General features: G+C 39.6%; 1 protein-coding gene across 25 annotated transcripts in view; it reads right to left on the bottom strand.

Moving 5' to 3' along the window:
- Window positions 1-15,629, bottom strand: part of plcb4a (phospholipase C, beta 4a) — a 628,445-nt gene that overhangs the window by 226,242 nt on the left and 386,574 nt on the right. For all 25 annotated transcript variants that reach the window (XM_069932452.1, XM_069932447.1, XM_069932454.1 and 22 more), the window contains one exon: window positions 14,017-14,098. In XM_069932452.1, the coding sequence (XP_069788553.1) occupies window positions 14,017-14,098 (82 nt within the window). The remainder of the gene's footprint in view (window positions 1-14,016; window positions 14,099-15,629) is intronic.

The following is a 15,629-nucleotide window of genomic DNA, read 5'->3' as shown; positions in this document are numbered from 1 at the left end:
GGGAAAGAAAAACACATTAACCACAGGGTCCGTCGTAGCTCGAAGCCCGTCCTCTAGGGGAATCTTGTTGTTTCTCTACAGACCCTCCCCCACCGACTCTCTTGTTGGTTGAGAGCTTCCTCTCAGTGTCAGTCCCTCATTAATGGGAGGACTCTAGACTGTGGTCCTTCTCCACAGCACCTTCACGTTGGCTGCATCAAGCCTCAGCGCGGCCCTCACCACATACTCCTGCATTCAGCAATGTGCCAATCGAGAACATTCCTGGACCAACACCTACATGTGCTCAGAGACCAACAGATTTTGGGCTGACCAAAGGGCATCCTTCACCGAAATGATGGTGAAGGACATCAGATTCAAAGTATGTTCGCGGGAACAGCCCATAGATCAGATAGTCCTCTGTCACACTACCGCTCGGGATAAATCATGAAAAAGCCCCCTGCATCCTTTTCCACACACTCTTTGCGAATCTGCATTCAGTAGAGAGGTGGGCGACAGTCTCCACTCCCCCGCAGCGGTCCTGAGGACATGTGTGGAGGGTGATGTTCTGATTGTACAAGAAGGTTCTCACTGGGAGGACTCCTCTCATTGCCAGTCAGGCCAAATCCAGGTGCTTGTTTGTGAGCCCTGGCGATGAGGCATTCCATCAGATGACCTGGATGGTCTGCTCATGGAACCATCCCACCAGATCCATCAAGTTCTCATCGCTCATTTTCAGCAGGATGTTCCATGCTGACCACAGCCTGATGGCCTTGTGGTCGAAGGTGTTTTCCTGGAAAAACTGTTCCATGAAGGATAGGACAGGAAAACATGAATATTCCAACAGCACTAGTGGTCAGGACAGAACTCCAGTAACAAGATGAGAGACAATAGCTCTACCACAGTTTTATTACCACACTATGGTTGAGGTAAAAACAGAATGCTGGAGAAACTCAGCAAATCAAACAGTGTGCATTATATAGCAAAGATAAAGATACAGAACCAAGGTTTTGGGCAAATCTGGGCAGGTGCCCAAACAAAATGGTGGGGGAATGGCAGGGGAGGAACACAGTCCTAAAAGGCAGGAGGTATTGGTAGATACAGGAAGGAGGCACACCAGCAAACAAGGGGAGGGGGAAAGCTCTGTGAATGGAGAGGGAAGGGAGTGATTCTCCCCAAATTTACGGGTGGTCTTGATTGGACAGTACATGAGACCTTGGAAAGATGTCAGCATGGGGGTGAGGCGCAGAATTGAAAATGGTTAGCCACTGGGAGATCCCTGTTACCGATGAGGATAGAGCGAAGGTGCTCTGTGAAGCAATCTCCCAGTCTGCATCCAGTCTCTTCGATGTAGAGAAGGCCACAGTGAGAGTACTGGCTGCAGTAGATAACTCCCATGGATACACAAGTGAAGTGTTGGTTCACTTGAAAGGACTGGGGCCCAAAATGGTGGTGAGGGAGGGGATGCAGGCACATATGTGGCACGTCCTGCAGCTGCTGTGTAATGAGAAGGAATGAATGGATGACAGCATGTGGAAAAGTAGTCGAGGTAGTTGTAGGAGTTAGTGGGTTTGTAAAATATGTCAGTATGGAAACAGAGAGATCAAGATAGATCAAGTGATGGACCAAGTGAAATTGGCAGTAAAGTGAATGGCATGTACTGTCCAACCAAGACTACCTGTAAATTGGAGCAACAACAATTAGTTTTTCTGTCTGGGATCTCTCCAACCAGATGGCACGAACATCGACTTCAGTTTCTGCCATCCTACTCTCCATTGCCTTCCCTTCCTATTCCCTTTGTCTTATTTCCTCCAGCTCTCCACCCCCCTTCCCTCTCCATTCACAGAACCATTCATTCTCCCTTGCTTGCTGGTGTGCCCTCATCCACCTATTATCTCCTGCCTTTGGGACTGTGCTCCTCCCCCCCCCCAACCATTTTGTTCGGAAGCCTACCCACATTTGTCATACCTTGATGAAGGGCTCAAGCCCAAAAAGTTGATTATGTATCTTTATCTTAGAAAGTATACTGTTTGACTTGCTGAGTTTCTCTATCATTTTTATCTTTACCACAGCTACTCTGTTAAGACTTAGAGACTTTGGACATTTGCTGTAAAATCACCAGATGGGACTCATCAATTTTTGACCCTTTTAAATAAATGCTTGAACTGTATCAGGAAGGAATATAGGGCCATCAAAATCAGGACTACCATGCTGAGAAATAGCTTCTTTTTTAATATTTTATTTAATACTCCATACACACAGTAACTATAATTATAATATACAGGTATCAAAAATAGAACAAATTGATTACATACATAATGATTTTCAACCCACCCAACCACCCAAAAAAAATTGAAAAATAATAATATATATAAAAAGACAGAAAAAGAAAAAGTAACAAAGAATCTTGGATTACAGAGAGAAATGTCGTGCAGTACAATTCATCAGCTCTAACACAAACATATAGAGGAGGATTCTGCAGGACCAGAGGGGTAAAAAGGATATCACTATAAATTTATTCCCATTATCTGAGTATATGGGTGCCAAATTTGTAAAAACAGAATATTTATTTCTTACATTGTAAGTATTTTTTTCAAAAGGGATACAACTTTGAATTTCAGCATGTCACCATGGCAATGTTAAAGATATATCCAATTTCCAAGTGATTGCAATACACTTTCTCGCAGATCTGAATGCTAATTTTACAAATTTCAATTTAGAAGTTGCACATTCAATATTTTCTAATAAAAATAAATCAGGATTTAACGGAAATACAGCTCCTGTAGCTTGTTGTAAAAAAGGGTCTCACATTTGGACAAGACCATGTGGAAGGTATGAAAGATCCTACATCCTCACCACATCTACAACATTGATCTGATAAATCTGATTTCAATCTATTCAACTTCTGTGGTGTAAGCTATAATTGATGTATTGAACTAATCTGTACCTTAGATTAATAGCATTAGTCATAGAATCTCTACATAAATTTTCCCAGATTTGTTGATCTATCTTAATATTCAAATCTGCTAACCAGATTTGTATAGATCTGCTTAGATCTATACAATTCTTATCTAGGAGTTCCTACTTGCAATAACAAATATATCAAAGAATTACACTTTTTGGCATTCCAACTCCTAACAAAAAGATCTAACTCAGTACAATTAGGCAAAAATATTGCTGACCTTAATTTATCTCTCAATTATGCCCTTAATTGAAAATAATAAAAGAGAGTAGTACGTGGTATATTTGTTCCTCAATTATTCAAACAACATTAATTGTCCACGTTCATAACAGTCTTCTACATCAACAATTCCTTTAAAATACCATATATTTTAGAACTGATTATCTCTTGAAAAGACCAAAAGAAGATTAATGGCATCTTAGGTGATAAATACCCTCCATCAATATTTTGATTCATTTTATTCCAAATATTGAGCAAATACTTCAATAGTGGTGTATCTTTATCAGCAACTAACAGGTTTGATTTATAAATTATATATAAATTCTTCTGATTTCTTTTCTCCAATTTTTTTTTAGTTATATGTCAATCCATGCTGGTTTTACATTTTAAAATAAAGAAGCAAGGAATTTGATCTGTGCTGCTCGATACTAATTCTTAAAATTAGGAAGCTGTAGTCTTCCTAATTCATATTTCCAAATTAACTTCTCTATAGAAACTCTTGACATTTTACCTTTCCAAAGAAATTTCATTATTTGTTGACTTAATTCTTGAAAATTAAGGTATTAATATTGAGGTATGAACATTGGTAACATCTGAAAAAGATATTGTATCCTTGGAAATGCATTAATCTTTATACAATTCACCCTTCCAACTATAGTTATAGGTAAATTTATCAATTTTTAAAAATCTTCCTCAATCTTTCTAAGTAAAGATAAATAATTCAATTTATAGAAATTCTTCAAATTGTTATGCACACGTATATTCCTAAATATTTAATATCTTCCTTTGGCCATTTAAATTGCATATCTCTCTGACACCTATTGTCAAAGGCACAATTTCACTTTTATCCCAATTTATTTTATAACCCGAAACTTTTCCAATATTCTTCCAGGATGTAGGATCTTTCATCTATGTAAAAATGACTCAGGTTCAGTCAAATATATTAAAACATCATCTGCAAATAAACTGATTTTGTGTTCCTCTTGACCTACCCTAAAGCCCTTAATTTGTAAATCCGAATGAATTATCTGGGCAAATGGTGCTATAGCTAAAACAAATAAAACTTGTTTCATGGGACATCCTTGTCCTCTTGATCATGTTAAATTAAGTGACATGAATATCTGTCCATTTGTTACTACTTTAGCTTTAGGATTCCTGCTCACGGTGTCGAAGGCTTTGGTGAGGTCAACAAAGGTGATGTAGAGTCCTTTGTTTTGTTCTCTGCATTTTTCTTGGAGCTGTCTGAGGGCAAAGACCATGTCAGTAGTTCCTCTGTTTGCGCGAAAGCCGCACTGTGATTCTGGGAGAATATTCTCGGCGACACTAGGTATTATTCTATTTAGTAGAATCCTAGCGAAGATTTTGCCTGCAATGGAGAGCAACGTGATTCCCCTGTAGTTTGAGCAGTCTGATTTCTCGCCTTTGTTTTTGTACAGGGTGATGATGGTGGCATCACGAAGATCCTGAGGCAGTTTACCTTGGTCCCAACAAAGCTTGAAAAACTCATGCAGTTTGGCATGCAGAGTTTTGCCGCCAGCCTTCCAGACTTCTGGGGGGATTCCATCCATACCTGCTGCTTTGCCACTTTTCAGTTGTTCGATTGCCTTATATGTCTCATCCAGGGTGGGAACCTCATCCAGCTCTAGCCTTAGGGGCTGTTGAGGGAGCTGGAGCAGGGCGGAATCTTGGACTGAGCGGTTGGCACTGAAAAGAGATTGGAAGTGTTCTGACCATCATTTGAGGATGGAGATCTTGTCGCTGAGGAGGACTTTGCCGTCTGAGCTGCGCACCGGGCTTTGGACTTCGGGTGAGGGGCCGTACACAGCCTTTAGAGCCTCGTAGAAACCCCTGAAGTCGCCAATGTCCGCGCTGAGCTTGGTTCGTTTGGCGAGGCTAGTCCACCACTCATTTTGGATCTCCCGGAGTTTGCGCTGAAGATGGCTGCATGCGCGACGGAAGGCTTGTTTCTTCTCTGGACAGGACGGCTTTGTAAGGTGAGCCTGGTGGGCAGCTCGCTTCTTTGCCAGCAGCTCCTGGATTTCCTGGCTGTTTTCGTCAAATCAGTCCTTGTTTTTCCTGGAGGAGAAGCCCAGTACCTCTTCAGTGGATTGCAGTATGGTAGTCTTCAACTGATCCCAGAGGGTTTCAGGGGACGGGTCCGTGAGGCGGGTTGCATCGTCGAGCTTTGCTTTGAGGTTTGCCTGGAAGCTTCCTCTCGCTTCATCTGACTGCAGGTTTCCAACATTGAACCTCTTTCTGGGGGCTTTATTGTTCCTGGGCTTTGGTTTGAAGTGAAGGTTGAGCTTGCAGCGAACCAGCCGGTGGTCAGTGTGGCATTCCGCGCTAGGCATGACCCTGGTGTGGAGCACATCTCGTTTGTCACTTTCTCGCACCAGGATGTAGTCCAGGAGGTGCCAGTGTTTGGATCGGGGATGCATCCAGGTGGTCTTAAGGCTGTCCCTCTGGTGAAAAAGGGTGTTTGCAATGACAAGCCGCTGTTCTGCGCAGAGCTCCAACAGGAGGCGCCCATTGTCGTTGCACTTGCCGACGCCATGCTTGCCCAGGATTCCTGGCCAGGTTTCTGAGTCTTTGCCGACACGAGCGTTGAAGTCGCCCAGGATGACAACCTTGTCGGCTGTAGGGGTGCGTTGGATGAGGTTGCGCAGGTCGGTGTAGAACTTGTCCTTTTCTGCTGGTTCCGCCTGGAGGGTTGGAGCATAGACACTGATGAGGGTGATGTGACGGTTGTTTTGAAGGGGGAGTCGCATGGACATGATTTGGTCCGAGAGGCCTGTCGGAAGGTTTTCGAGTTTGGAGGCAATGAAGCTCTTGACCATGAAGCCTACACCAGATAGGCGTCGTTCATCCGAAGGCTTGCCAGACCAGTAGAGTGTGTAGCCCGCGCCGCGTTCTTGGAGGCTGCCTACATCTGCCAGGCGGACTTCACTGAGAGCGACTATGTCGATGTCAAGTCTGAGGAGTTCATGTGCAATGAGGGCAGACCGACGTTCAGGTCGGTGGCTGTCAGCCTTGTCTAGCATGGTTCTGATGTTCCAGCATGCTAGCTTGAGTTTGTGAGCATCTTTTGAGGGGGAGGACGTGGAGGGGGAGGTCGTGGAGGGGGAGGACGTGGAGGGGGAGGACGTGGAGGGGGAGGACGTGGACCTGTCCTCGGGCCTGCGCAAAGGAGCTTTTAGGTGGAGTGCAGTGCGCGCAGTACTGGCCCCACCCTTTACACCCATGGTTTGTGTGCCGTGGCCAAGCAAGCTGGGACGTGGCAGCGAGGTCCTTGGGTCGAAGGTTTTATATCGGAGTGGCCTTCTCCTATGCAGGTTTCTTACCCGGGCTGGACATCGTGAGCAGGAAAGGGCTTTGGCAAATACTAGAGCGCATCGGATGTCCCCCAAAGTTCCTCAACATGATTATCCAACTGCACGAAAACCAACAAGGTCGGGTCAGATACAGCAATGAGCTCTCTGAACCCTTCTCCATTAACAATGGCGTGAAGCAAGGCTGTGTTCTGGCACCAACCCTCTTTTCAATCTTCTTCAGCATGATGCTGAACCAAGCCATGAAAGACCCCAACAATGAAGATGCTGTTTACATCCGGTACCGCCCGGATGGCAGTCTCTTCAATCTGAGGCGCCTGCAAGCTCACACCAAGACACAAGAGAAACTTGTCCGTGAACTACTCTTTGCAGACGATGCCGCTTTAGTTGCCCATTCAGAGCCAGCTCTTCAGCGCTTGACGTCCTGCTTTGCGGAAACTGCCAAAATGTTTGGCCTGGAAGTCAGCCTGAAGAAAACTGAGGTCCTCCATCAGCCAGCTCCCCACCATGATTACCAGCCCCCCCACATCTCCATCGGGCACACAAAACTCAAAACGGTCAACCAGTTTACCTATCTCGGCTGCACCATTTCATCAGATGCAAGGATCGACAATGAGATAGACAACAGACTCGCCAAGGCAAATAGCGCCTTTGGAAGACTACACAAAAGAGTCTGGAAAAACAACGAACTGAAAAACCTCACAAAGATAAGCGTATACAGAGCCGTTGTCATACCCACACTCCTGTTCGGCTCCGAATCATGGGTCCTCTACCAGCACCACCTACGGCTCCTAGAACGCTTCCACCAGCGTTGTCTCCGCTCCATCCTCAACATCCATTGGAGCGCTTACATCCCTAACGTCGAAGTACTCGAGATGGCAGAGGTCGACAGCATCGAGTCCACGCTGCTGAAGATCCAGCTGCGCTGGATGGGTCACGTCTCCAGAATGGAGGACCATCGCCTTCCCAAGATTGTGTTATATGGCGAGCTCTCCACTGGCCACCGTGACAGAGGTGTACCAAAGAAAAGGTACAAGGACTGCCTAAAGAAATCTCTTGGTGCCTGCCACATTGACCACCGCCAGTGGGCTGATAACGCCTCAAACCGTGCATCTTGGCGCCTCACAGTTTGGCGGGCAGCAACCTCCTTTGAAGAAGACCGCAGAGCCTACCTCACTGACAAAAGGCAAAGGAGGAAAAACCCAACACCCAACCCCAACCAACCAATTTTCCCCTGCAACCGCTGCAATCGTGTCTGCCTGTCCCGCATCGGACTTGTCAGCCACAAACGAGCCTGCAGCTGACGTGGACTTTTTACCCCCTCCATAAATCTTTGTCCGCGAAGCCAAGCCAAAGAAAGAAGCTTTAGGATTATTATATAATACCTTAAACCAATTTAAAAATTTTAATCCAAATCCAAACTTTTCTCATACCTTAAGCAAAAGAAAAATTCCATTCTAATCTATCAAATGCCTTTTCTGCATCTAAAGCCACTGAAACACTCAGGAGACTTTGTTTTTTGTGCTAAATGTATTATACTAAGCAATCTAGCTACGTTTTCCAAAGATTGTCTTTTTTTGAAACAAACCCTATCTGATCCACATTAATTAATTTAGGTAACAAATTTTTCATTTTATTTGCCAAAACTTTTTCTACTATTTTATAATCGACATTTAATAATGAAATAGATCTATATGATAAAGGTTCCAAAGGATCACTGCCTTTTTTAGGAATCACAGTAATTATTGACATCAAAAATGATTCTGGAAGAGTAGAAGTTTGGAAAGGTTGATCCAATACTTGCATAAATATAGGAATTTATAAATTCTTAAATTATTTATAAAATTCAGATGGGAAACCATCTTCTTCTGGAGATTTATTACTATACTTCTCTTACTTTTGACTCAGTAAACAGTACATCATTCAGTTTGTACTTCTAAACTTAATCTTGGCAATATTATCTGTGATAAATAATCATTTAATTTAGTTTAATTTCCTCAAGATTCCAAACTATAGAATTTCATATAAAAATTCCTAAAAGATTCATTTATTTCTTGAGGTTTATATGTAATTACGTTAGTATCCTTTTTTTTAATTATATTAATTATTCTCGAAGTTTGCTCTGCTTTTAATTGCCAAGTCAAAACTTTATGGGACTGTCACCCAATTCATAAAATTTTTGCCTTGTCCTAATAATAACTTTCTCAGTCCTATAAGTTTGCAATGTATTATAATTAAGCTTTTTATTAATCAATTGTCTGCATTTATCTTCAGAAACTGACTTTTGAAGGTTTTTTCTCAAAATGTAATTTATTTTTCTAATTGGTCTACTTCTTTCATATAGTTCTTTTTAACTTTAGATTTAAAACATAATCGCCCTCATAAATATGCTTTTAAAGAATCCCATATAATAAATTTATTATTTATTGAATTCAAATTTGTATCACAAAATATTCTAATATGATTTCAAACAAAGTCACAAAAATCTTTCCTTTACAACAACAGAGAATTTAATCTCTGATTCTCTTCATCAGGCATTTCTACAGTTAATAACAAAGGCGAATGATCAAATAAAATCCTTGTCTTTTAATCCGCTTCAAAAATCCTAGCTTGTATTTCAGCCAAACCAAAAAAATAAATCAATTCTAGAATAAGAATCAAACCCATTAGAATAAAATTAACAATCTTTCTCTCTAGGATACCATCTCCATACATCAATCAAATTCAAATCTCTCACCAGACCCAATGTAGCTTAAGCAACTTTCGTTCTTGTTGTTACTCAACATATATCTATCTATCAAAGGATCTGAACAAAAATTTAAATCTCCTCCTATTAAAATATTTTCATGTGCCTCTGCTAAATTTAACAAAAATGTATCTTGAATAAATTTCTCATCATCAAAATTTGGAGCATAAAAATTCAAAAGTGTCCACATTTTGGAAAAAAAAATTGACAATGTATCATTACATATCTACCTGCAGGAACTGTAATAATATTTTGAACCTTAATAGGAAGATGTTTTAAAATCAAAATTGCTGCCCCTCTTGGTTTACAATTAAATGAAGAAGACATAACATATCCTACCTCATCTCTTTTTAATTTCAAATTTTCTTTTTCGGTTAAATGTATTTCTTGTAAAAAAGCTATATTAACACTCTTTTCCGTTATTGTTTCATTTAACCCATTAACATTAAAATTTACAAACTTAATTATTTTACTCATCAAACCAACATTTAATTAATCCCACTCTGTCCTGCAGACCTCTTCACAATCCAACAAAAATAATCTATGCATCTGCATGTATCTCCTCCAGCAATCCAAAGACAGAAAAAGAAAAACAATACAAAGACATAGATATTTTTTATTTATATATATATATATACACACACACACACACACACACACACACACACACACACACACACACACACACACACAACTGTACTTATAACAATACAAAGAAAAACCCTCCCAAAAAGTGTTGTCTAAAACAACACTAATTCCCTCCATTTTATCGGTTGCGACCAAGGTCACAAACACTCACATAATCCCACAGAAACCAACACCTCCCACTCCTCCCAACTTCCTTGGTATATTCAATAAGTAAGCTTAAATCACTTAATTCAGATGATTAATATAAAAAGAAATAAATCCTTCCATCTCATTCAGGAAATCAAAATTAAAAAAAAACCTAGCTCATTGCATCATGTCCGTAGTAATTAAGGGTTGAGCTTGAGGAAGACTCCGAACGTACACTTCTGCTTGAGCAAAGTTTGCAAAAAATATATTCTGTTGTCCCTCAACAAAGATCTTCAAAGTAGCCGGGTATCGAAGAACAAACTTGTAACCTTTTTCATATAACATCTTCTTGGGAAAATTAAATTATTTCCTTCTCTTCAACAAAATCTCACTCAAATCAAGGTAAAACAAGATCCTATCTCCTTCCCATATCAAAGGACCTTGTTGCTCCTTCGCTCTTTTCACAGCCAAACTCAAAACCTTCTCGCTACCTTGATAACGCAGAAACATTATTATTATGGAATGTGGTTTCTGATTCAGAGAGGGTTTAGGTCTCAAGGCCCTATGATTTCTCTCAATTTCAATATTATTCTCAAAATTATCCTCCAAATATTTTAGGAATCCAATTTTGAAAAAAAATGAGTCGCATCTGGGCCTTCTTTCCCTTCTGATAGACCCTCTGTTTTAGTAATATTTCTTCTGCTAAAATTCTCCAAGATATCTACTTTATCAGAAAGTTTTTCATTTACTGTAATTAAACCAGTAGTTGTGTCTTCAACATGTTGCATATCATCTTGTACTTTAGTAATTGTTTCTTCCATTTTCTCTAATTTCTTCTTCATTTTATTTACTACATCCACATTTTATCAGCTTCTTTCATCTCTTTAATCTCAGTTTTAACTTCCTTTAATCCTTCCTTCTTTTCCCCTTTCATTACTTAAAATTGTTCCATTAACATTATGGGTAAGTCCTCCTTTTCAATGTAAGATCCAAATTTAATTTCCTCTACCTCCTTTTTTGTATCCTTTCTTCCTCATTTTCGGCTGAAGAACCACCTCGAGACCGATTCTTCCTCCTCCTGTGCAGAAAGTTGAAGTCCCCAACTTTTCTCCAAGGGACTGCTGCATTTCTATTAGAGCTTTGGGTTTTGACACACAGCTCATGAGCAACTTCTCGGTTCACTCATGGCTTCTTCATCCACACCATCTCTCAGCACTAGTGGTGAGAGGTACTGACTGGAGACCCCTCCAGCAACTTAACAGATCGGGAGGCAGAACGAAATCCAGCACCCTGCTTCATCATCAAGGTAGGCCCAAGTTCTTTACGATTCTTGTCTTCCCATCGTGTTCCTGGTGTCATTGTTATAACTTTTATTTTTTTTGAAGGCATATGTATATAAAGTGAGGAAGTTTAAATAGGTTTTTAAAATATTTTAAGTTTAAAACAATACTTATTTAGCTAATTTCCCAAGGGAGTCAGGAGCCTACATGTTGATCCTAAAGCATCCTGTGACTTTCCCCCCGAGAAACAGCTTCTTCCTGCAGGTTGCGAGATTGATGAATAGAATCCTATAATTAAGTACAGTAAATCATTCCAAAATATTTACATATGTGTGTGTATTTGTGTGCATTGTGGTCTGGAGAAACGCTGTTTCATCTGGTTGTATATGTACAGTCAGATGGCAATAAACTTGAACCATTTAAAATACATTAACAATAGACAACAGATTTTTTGTGCATCCAAAAGCAAATAATGAAGAAGGAATTGTATGCTGAAACTGATAAACATAATTATATTTCAGTATATGGGGTATTATGTTTATGCATGGATAATCCCAGTGTGGGTCAAAAAATCCTCACAGTTTTTGGAGTGGGATAATTAACACAAGTAGTACCAAGATGTGAGAACAACTCTGGGCTTTATAGTTGCTCCTTCTTTCAAAGGTATCGCAAGAATCTTATAGGTAATTATTTGTGATAACTTGCCCAGGACAAAATCCAGTGCTGATTATGTGTTGATTTTTATCAGTTTTGGTATCCAGTTACCCGTTTCTTCATTATTTGTATTTGGAACTGATATATGTCTGTATTCTTCACAGACTTTTTCTTTAAAGACTATTCTTCTTGGTCGGCTACAACTGAGAATACAGCCTGACATTTATTATGATTGGGCTCAGTTCCCGAATATAATAAACCTATACACTGGATGGCAACCAGGTAGGCAGCACCTGGCCTTTAACTTACTTGTGGCTGGAAATCAAACAGGCTGGCACAAAGGCAGGAACGCCACTTCTGAGCGACAGGTCATGCCATCTGGATAGGCATACTGTTTGGATATTAAGACGGATTATGGAACCTACACTTGTATTCAGCAGTTGACTTCTGCACCTTTGGATTTAAACCTTCATCCAGGAATGTTTGCAGATATCAAATATGAATATCACTAAAGCTGTTTTTTCCCATTATGCTTTTCTTCTATAATAATCTGTATTTATTTTGAGACAACAATACAGAATAAAAATATAAAATTCTAGAATTTTAGAGAAACGTATTTTGAGAATATAATTAAAATAGTGACCAAAAGCATTGCCAAAGAGATCATATTTAATGGGAAAATTGAAGTTCTTTGGGTAAGAGAGAGAATTCCACAGTTCCAGGACATCGTAACGGATAGGGATGGTGGTGGGCTGGGGCAGGAGGAGCTGAATGCATAACATCCAATGATGAGATAAAAGAAGATTAGAAATTTGGAGTAAGGAGCAGCTGAGACTACGATGTTACAATTCAACTGTCAAATAAATTTTATCAGGATTCTGCATCATTCAGCAGTTAGCACACCTTCCTAACACAGAACCTGGAGATTACTCTGGGAGAGATACAGAAATGCCTGCAAATAGTACTACATGTTTGTGTTTCTATAATCACTGGCAGATAAATCTGAACTCGGAGTTAATCATTTACCTGTTTTGTTACTCAAACTACCTACATCAGCTAACAGTTTGCTGTATTATACTCTTCAGTGGGTTCTCTCATATGACTGGAAGACACCAATGTCTTTATGCTTCAGACAAGAGTACTGGTCAGATTCCACCTCGGTCCATCACCAATTTTTTTCTGCAGCTATAAAAGCCAGTGCTGTTCTCAAGTCTTGGTAATATTTGTAATTATTATCCCACTCCAGTTTTTTCAGGCAGAAAAAGCTTCTCTACAAGCTTCAGTGGGTCCATCTAACCTCCAGCTCCACTCCTGGAATCTGCAGTTAGGCCAGCCACGAGGACGTGCACTTGGTAAATGGTCTCTGAGCTTTTCATTGGGGATGGCTGGGGTGTGTAGTTTGATCACATTCAGCAGGTCACTGACTTTGGTTGTAAAGATTATTGCTCATAATTTAGCTCATTTTTTTTACAAAGAGATTTTGTTGTGGCTGGCATAAGTTGTAGTATATCATGTACATTACATTTTTTGTATTATCACATGACAATAAAAGGAATCCTGAATCTTGAAAAATAATTCCCATTGCTTTAATGTATTTTTGAATAAATGTATCAGTTATTTAAATTATTTTTTTAGAAATTACCTTGTCTTAATCATTTTAATCTCTTTGAAGCATTTTAAACAGTCTCAGTGCAACTGTATAGATGTAAGACATGTACCAATGGATGGAGTTCAGAGGTTGTGGGCAGCCAAACTGAGTATGATCTGGTTCACTAAGTCCGATGATCTAATGGTCAAGATCAATTTTCAAGCACACTTTAGAAAAAGGTTCAGAGAGTGAATTCCAAGATTAGAGTTTGGCTATCCATGGTGGACAATTAAGTTTGGGAAAGTGCAAGAGTACAGTATGGAAAGGCATATACCTCAGATGCAGTAGGTCTGAGAAAATTAAAGGACTAGTGAGATGGAATGCAGAAGATTATAGAACCAATCTATTGAATAAATTATTTAATTATATTTTCCACACAATTTCATTAAATTTGAAACCAGGACAAATTCAAGGAATCAAGGTCTTACCTTGCCACTGGGTAGACCTAGTTCTTTCAGTACTTGAAATATCACCTTCTCAGTCTTGCCTGATGCAAAGGTTCTGGTAATACTGGAAAACAAAACAGTCAGATGCTCATCAACTTTAAAATGTTGGAATCGCAGAGATCATTTGTACACATATAACTTAATTCTGAATGTTCACTTTTATCCATAATGTCGCACTGATTTGCAATGAATCCAAAAGATATATAGTGGACATTTTTGCTCAATATGCATCTCCTTCTCACTTCCTTAATCATCTTTTCCTCTGTTCCTTTCTCAGGCTTATACTCACCTCACTTCATTTTAAGTGGGTGCTTTTTTGCATCAGTGTTGAAAAGAACTGCTACACAACAGGAGTCATGGATTCAGTATTGCAGTCATTTCATTGATGCGGTCTTCTATGTAGTAACAAGTTCCTTATACTCATCTGTGTTTTGTTCATGAAGCTTCCACAGAATATATCAGCAAATGTCTAACAGCTGCAATTTCTAATACTGAAAGTTGTGACTTTTAAATTCTTTTTTTTTTAGATTTTCACCTCAAAATCTATTATTTTACATTTTTTTTGAATACCCTGCATTTTAATTTTTTATTTTTCAAAGATTCATTCAAATTCAGTAAACAGAATTTTACACTCACTTTCCACATAATATGATTTACAGAGTCCTCATTTCCCCCTCCTTATACCCTCCCCTCCCTATCCCTTAAATTTTACAAAATACCAAAATATAAAAAGACTAAAATACAGAGACTCAAAAACTGACAAAGAAAACGATCCTGCTCAGATATTAAATAAAAACAGGAAGGGGAAAAAACACACGTTGTCTGCACTGCATTCCCCATTTCATATTCTTAATCCTTTACCTGCTGGGACAGATTCTTTTTTCTCCTATTCGGGAGAGGGGGGCGTAAATTATATCTGTGCATCAACATGCCTCATATACGGTTGCATTTTAGCCAGAATTTGCCCTGCCTTAGCTTAAGTGGTGTCAGCAAGTTCAAACCAATTCCTTTTTTATTTCAAATATTCAGATAAATTAAAAGGGGACAAACTGCAGGATCATTGAGCAGATTGCTCTCTGTAGCCTGTCCATATAGGAAAACATTCCATAATGCTTAATCTGCCTTTTCTCTCTGTCTGTCCATCTGTATGAGAGTCAGTGGAATGGTAATCACTCGATTCTTCTTATTAGAGATGTGATATCAACATAGATACAAACAGGAGTGGGCCACTGACACTTTTCTGCATTGCTAAAATAAATGATAAACCAATGAAGCTTTGTACAACTGTTTCATGGGATTGAGAAGCAAATGACTTTCACTCCAAATCAGAACTGTGATCAAGGGGAATTATGAATCTAAAATAACTCATATCAAGTAAACAGTTCAACATTTAACTTACATCGTTTACAGAAAAACATTGAGTATAGGATTTTGGATGTCATGGAAAATTTGCAAAAGACTGGTGATGCCAAAATTGACCATTGTGTGCAACTGTAGTCACCTAGCTACAGGAAAGATATCAATAATGTTGAACGAGTGAAGAAATGAGTTACTAGGATGTTGCCAGGGCTTGAGGAACTAAGTTACAAGGAAAG

The sequence above is a fragment of the Narcine bancroftii genome, chromosome 4 (genome assembly GCF_036971445.1).
Source record: "Narcine bancroftii isolate sNarBan1 chromosome 4, sNarBan1.hap1, whole genome shotgun sequence".
Taxonomy (NCBI): Eukaryota; Metazoa; Chordata; class Chondrichthyes; order Torpediniformes; family Narcinidae; genus Narcine; species Narcine bancroftii.
The sequence above is the reverse complement of the archived record's forward strand: the minus strand, read 5'-3'. Positions and strand labels throughout refer to the sequence as shown.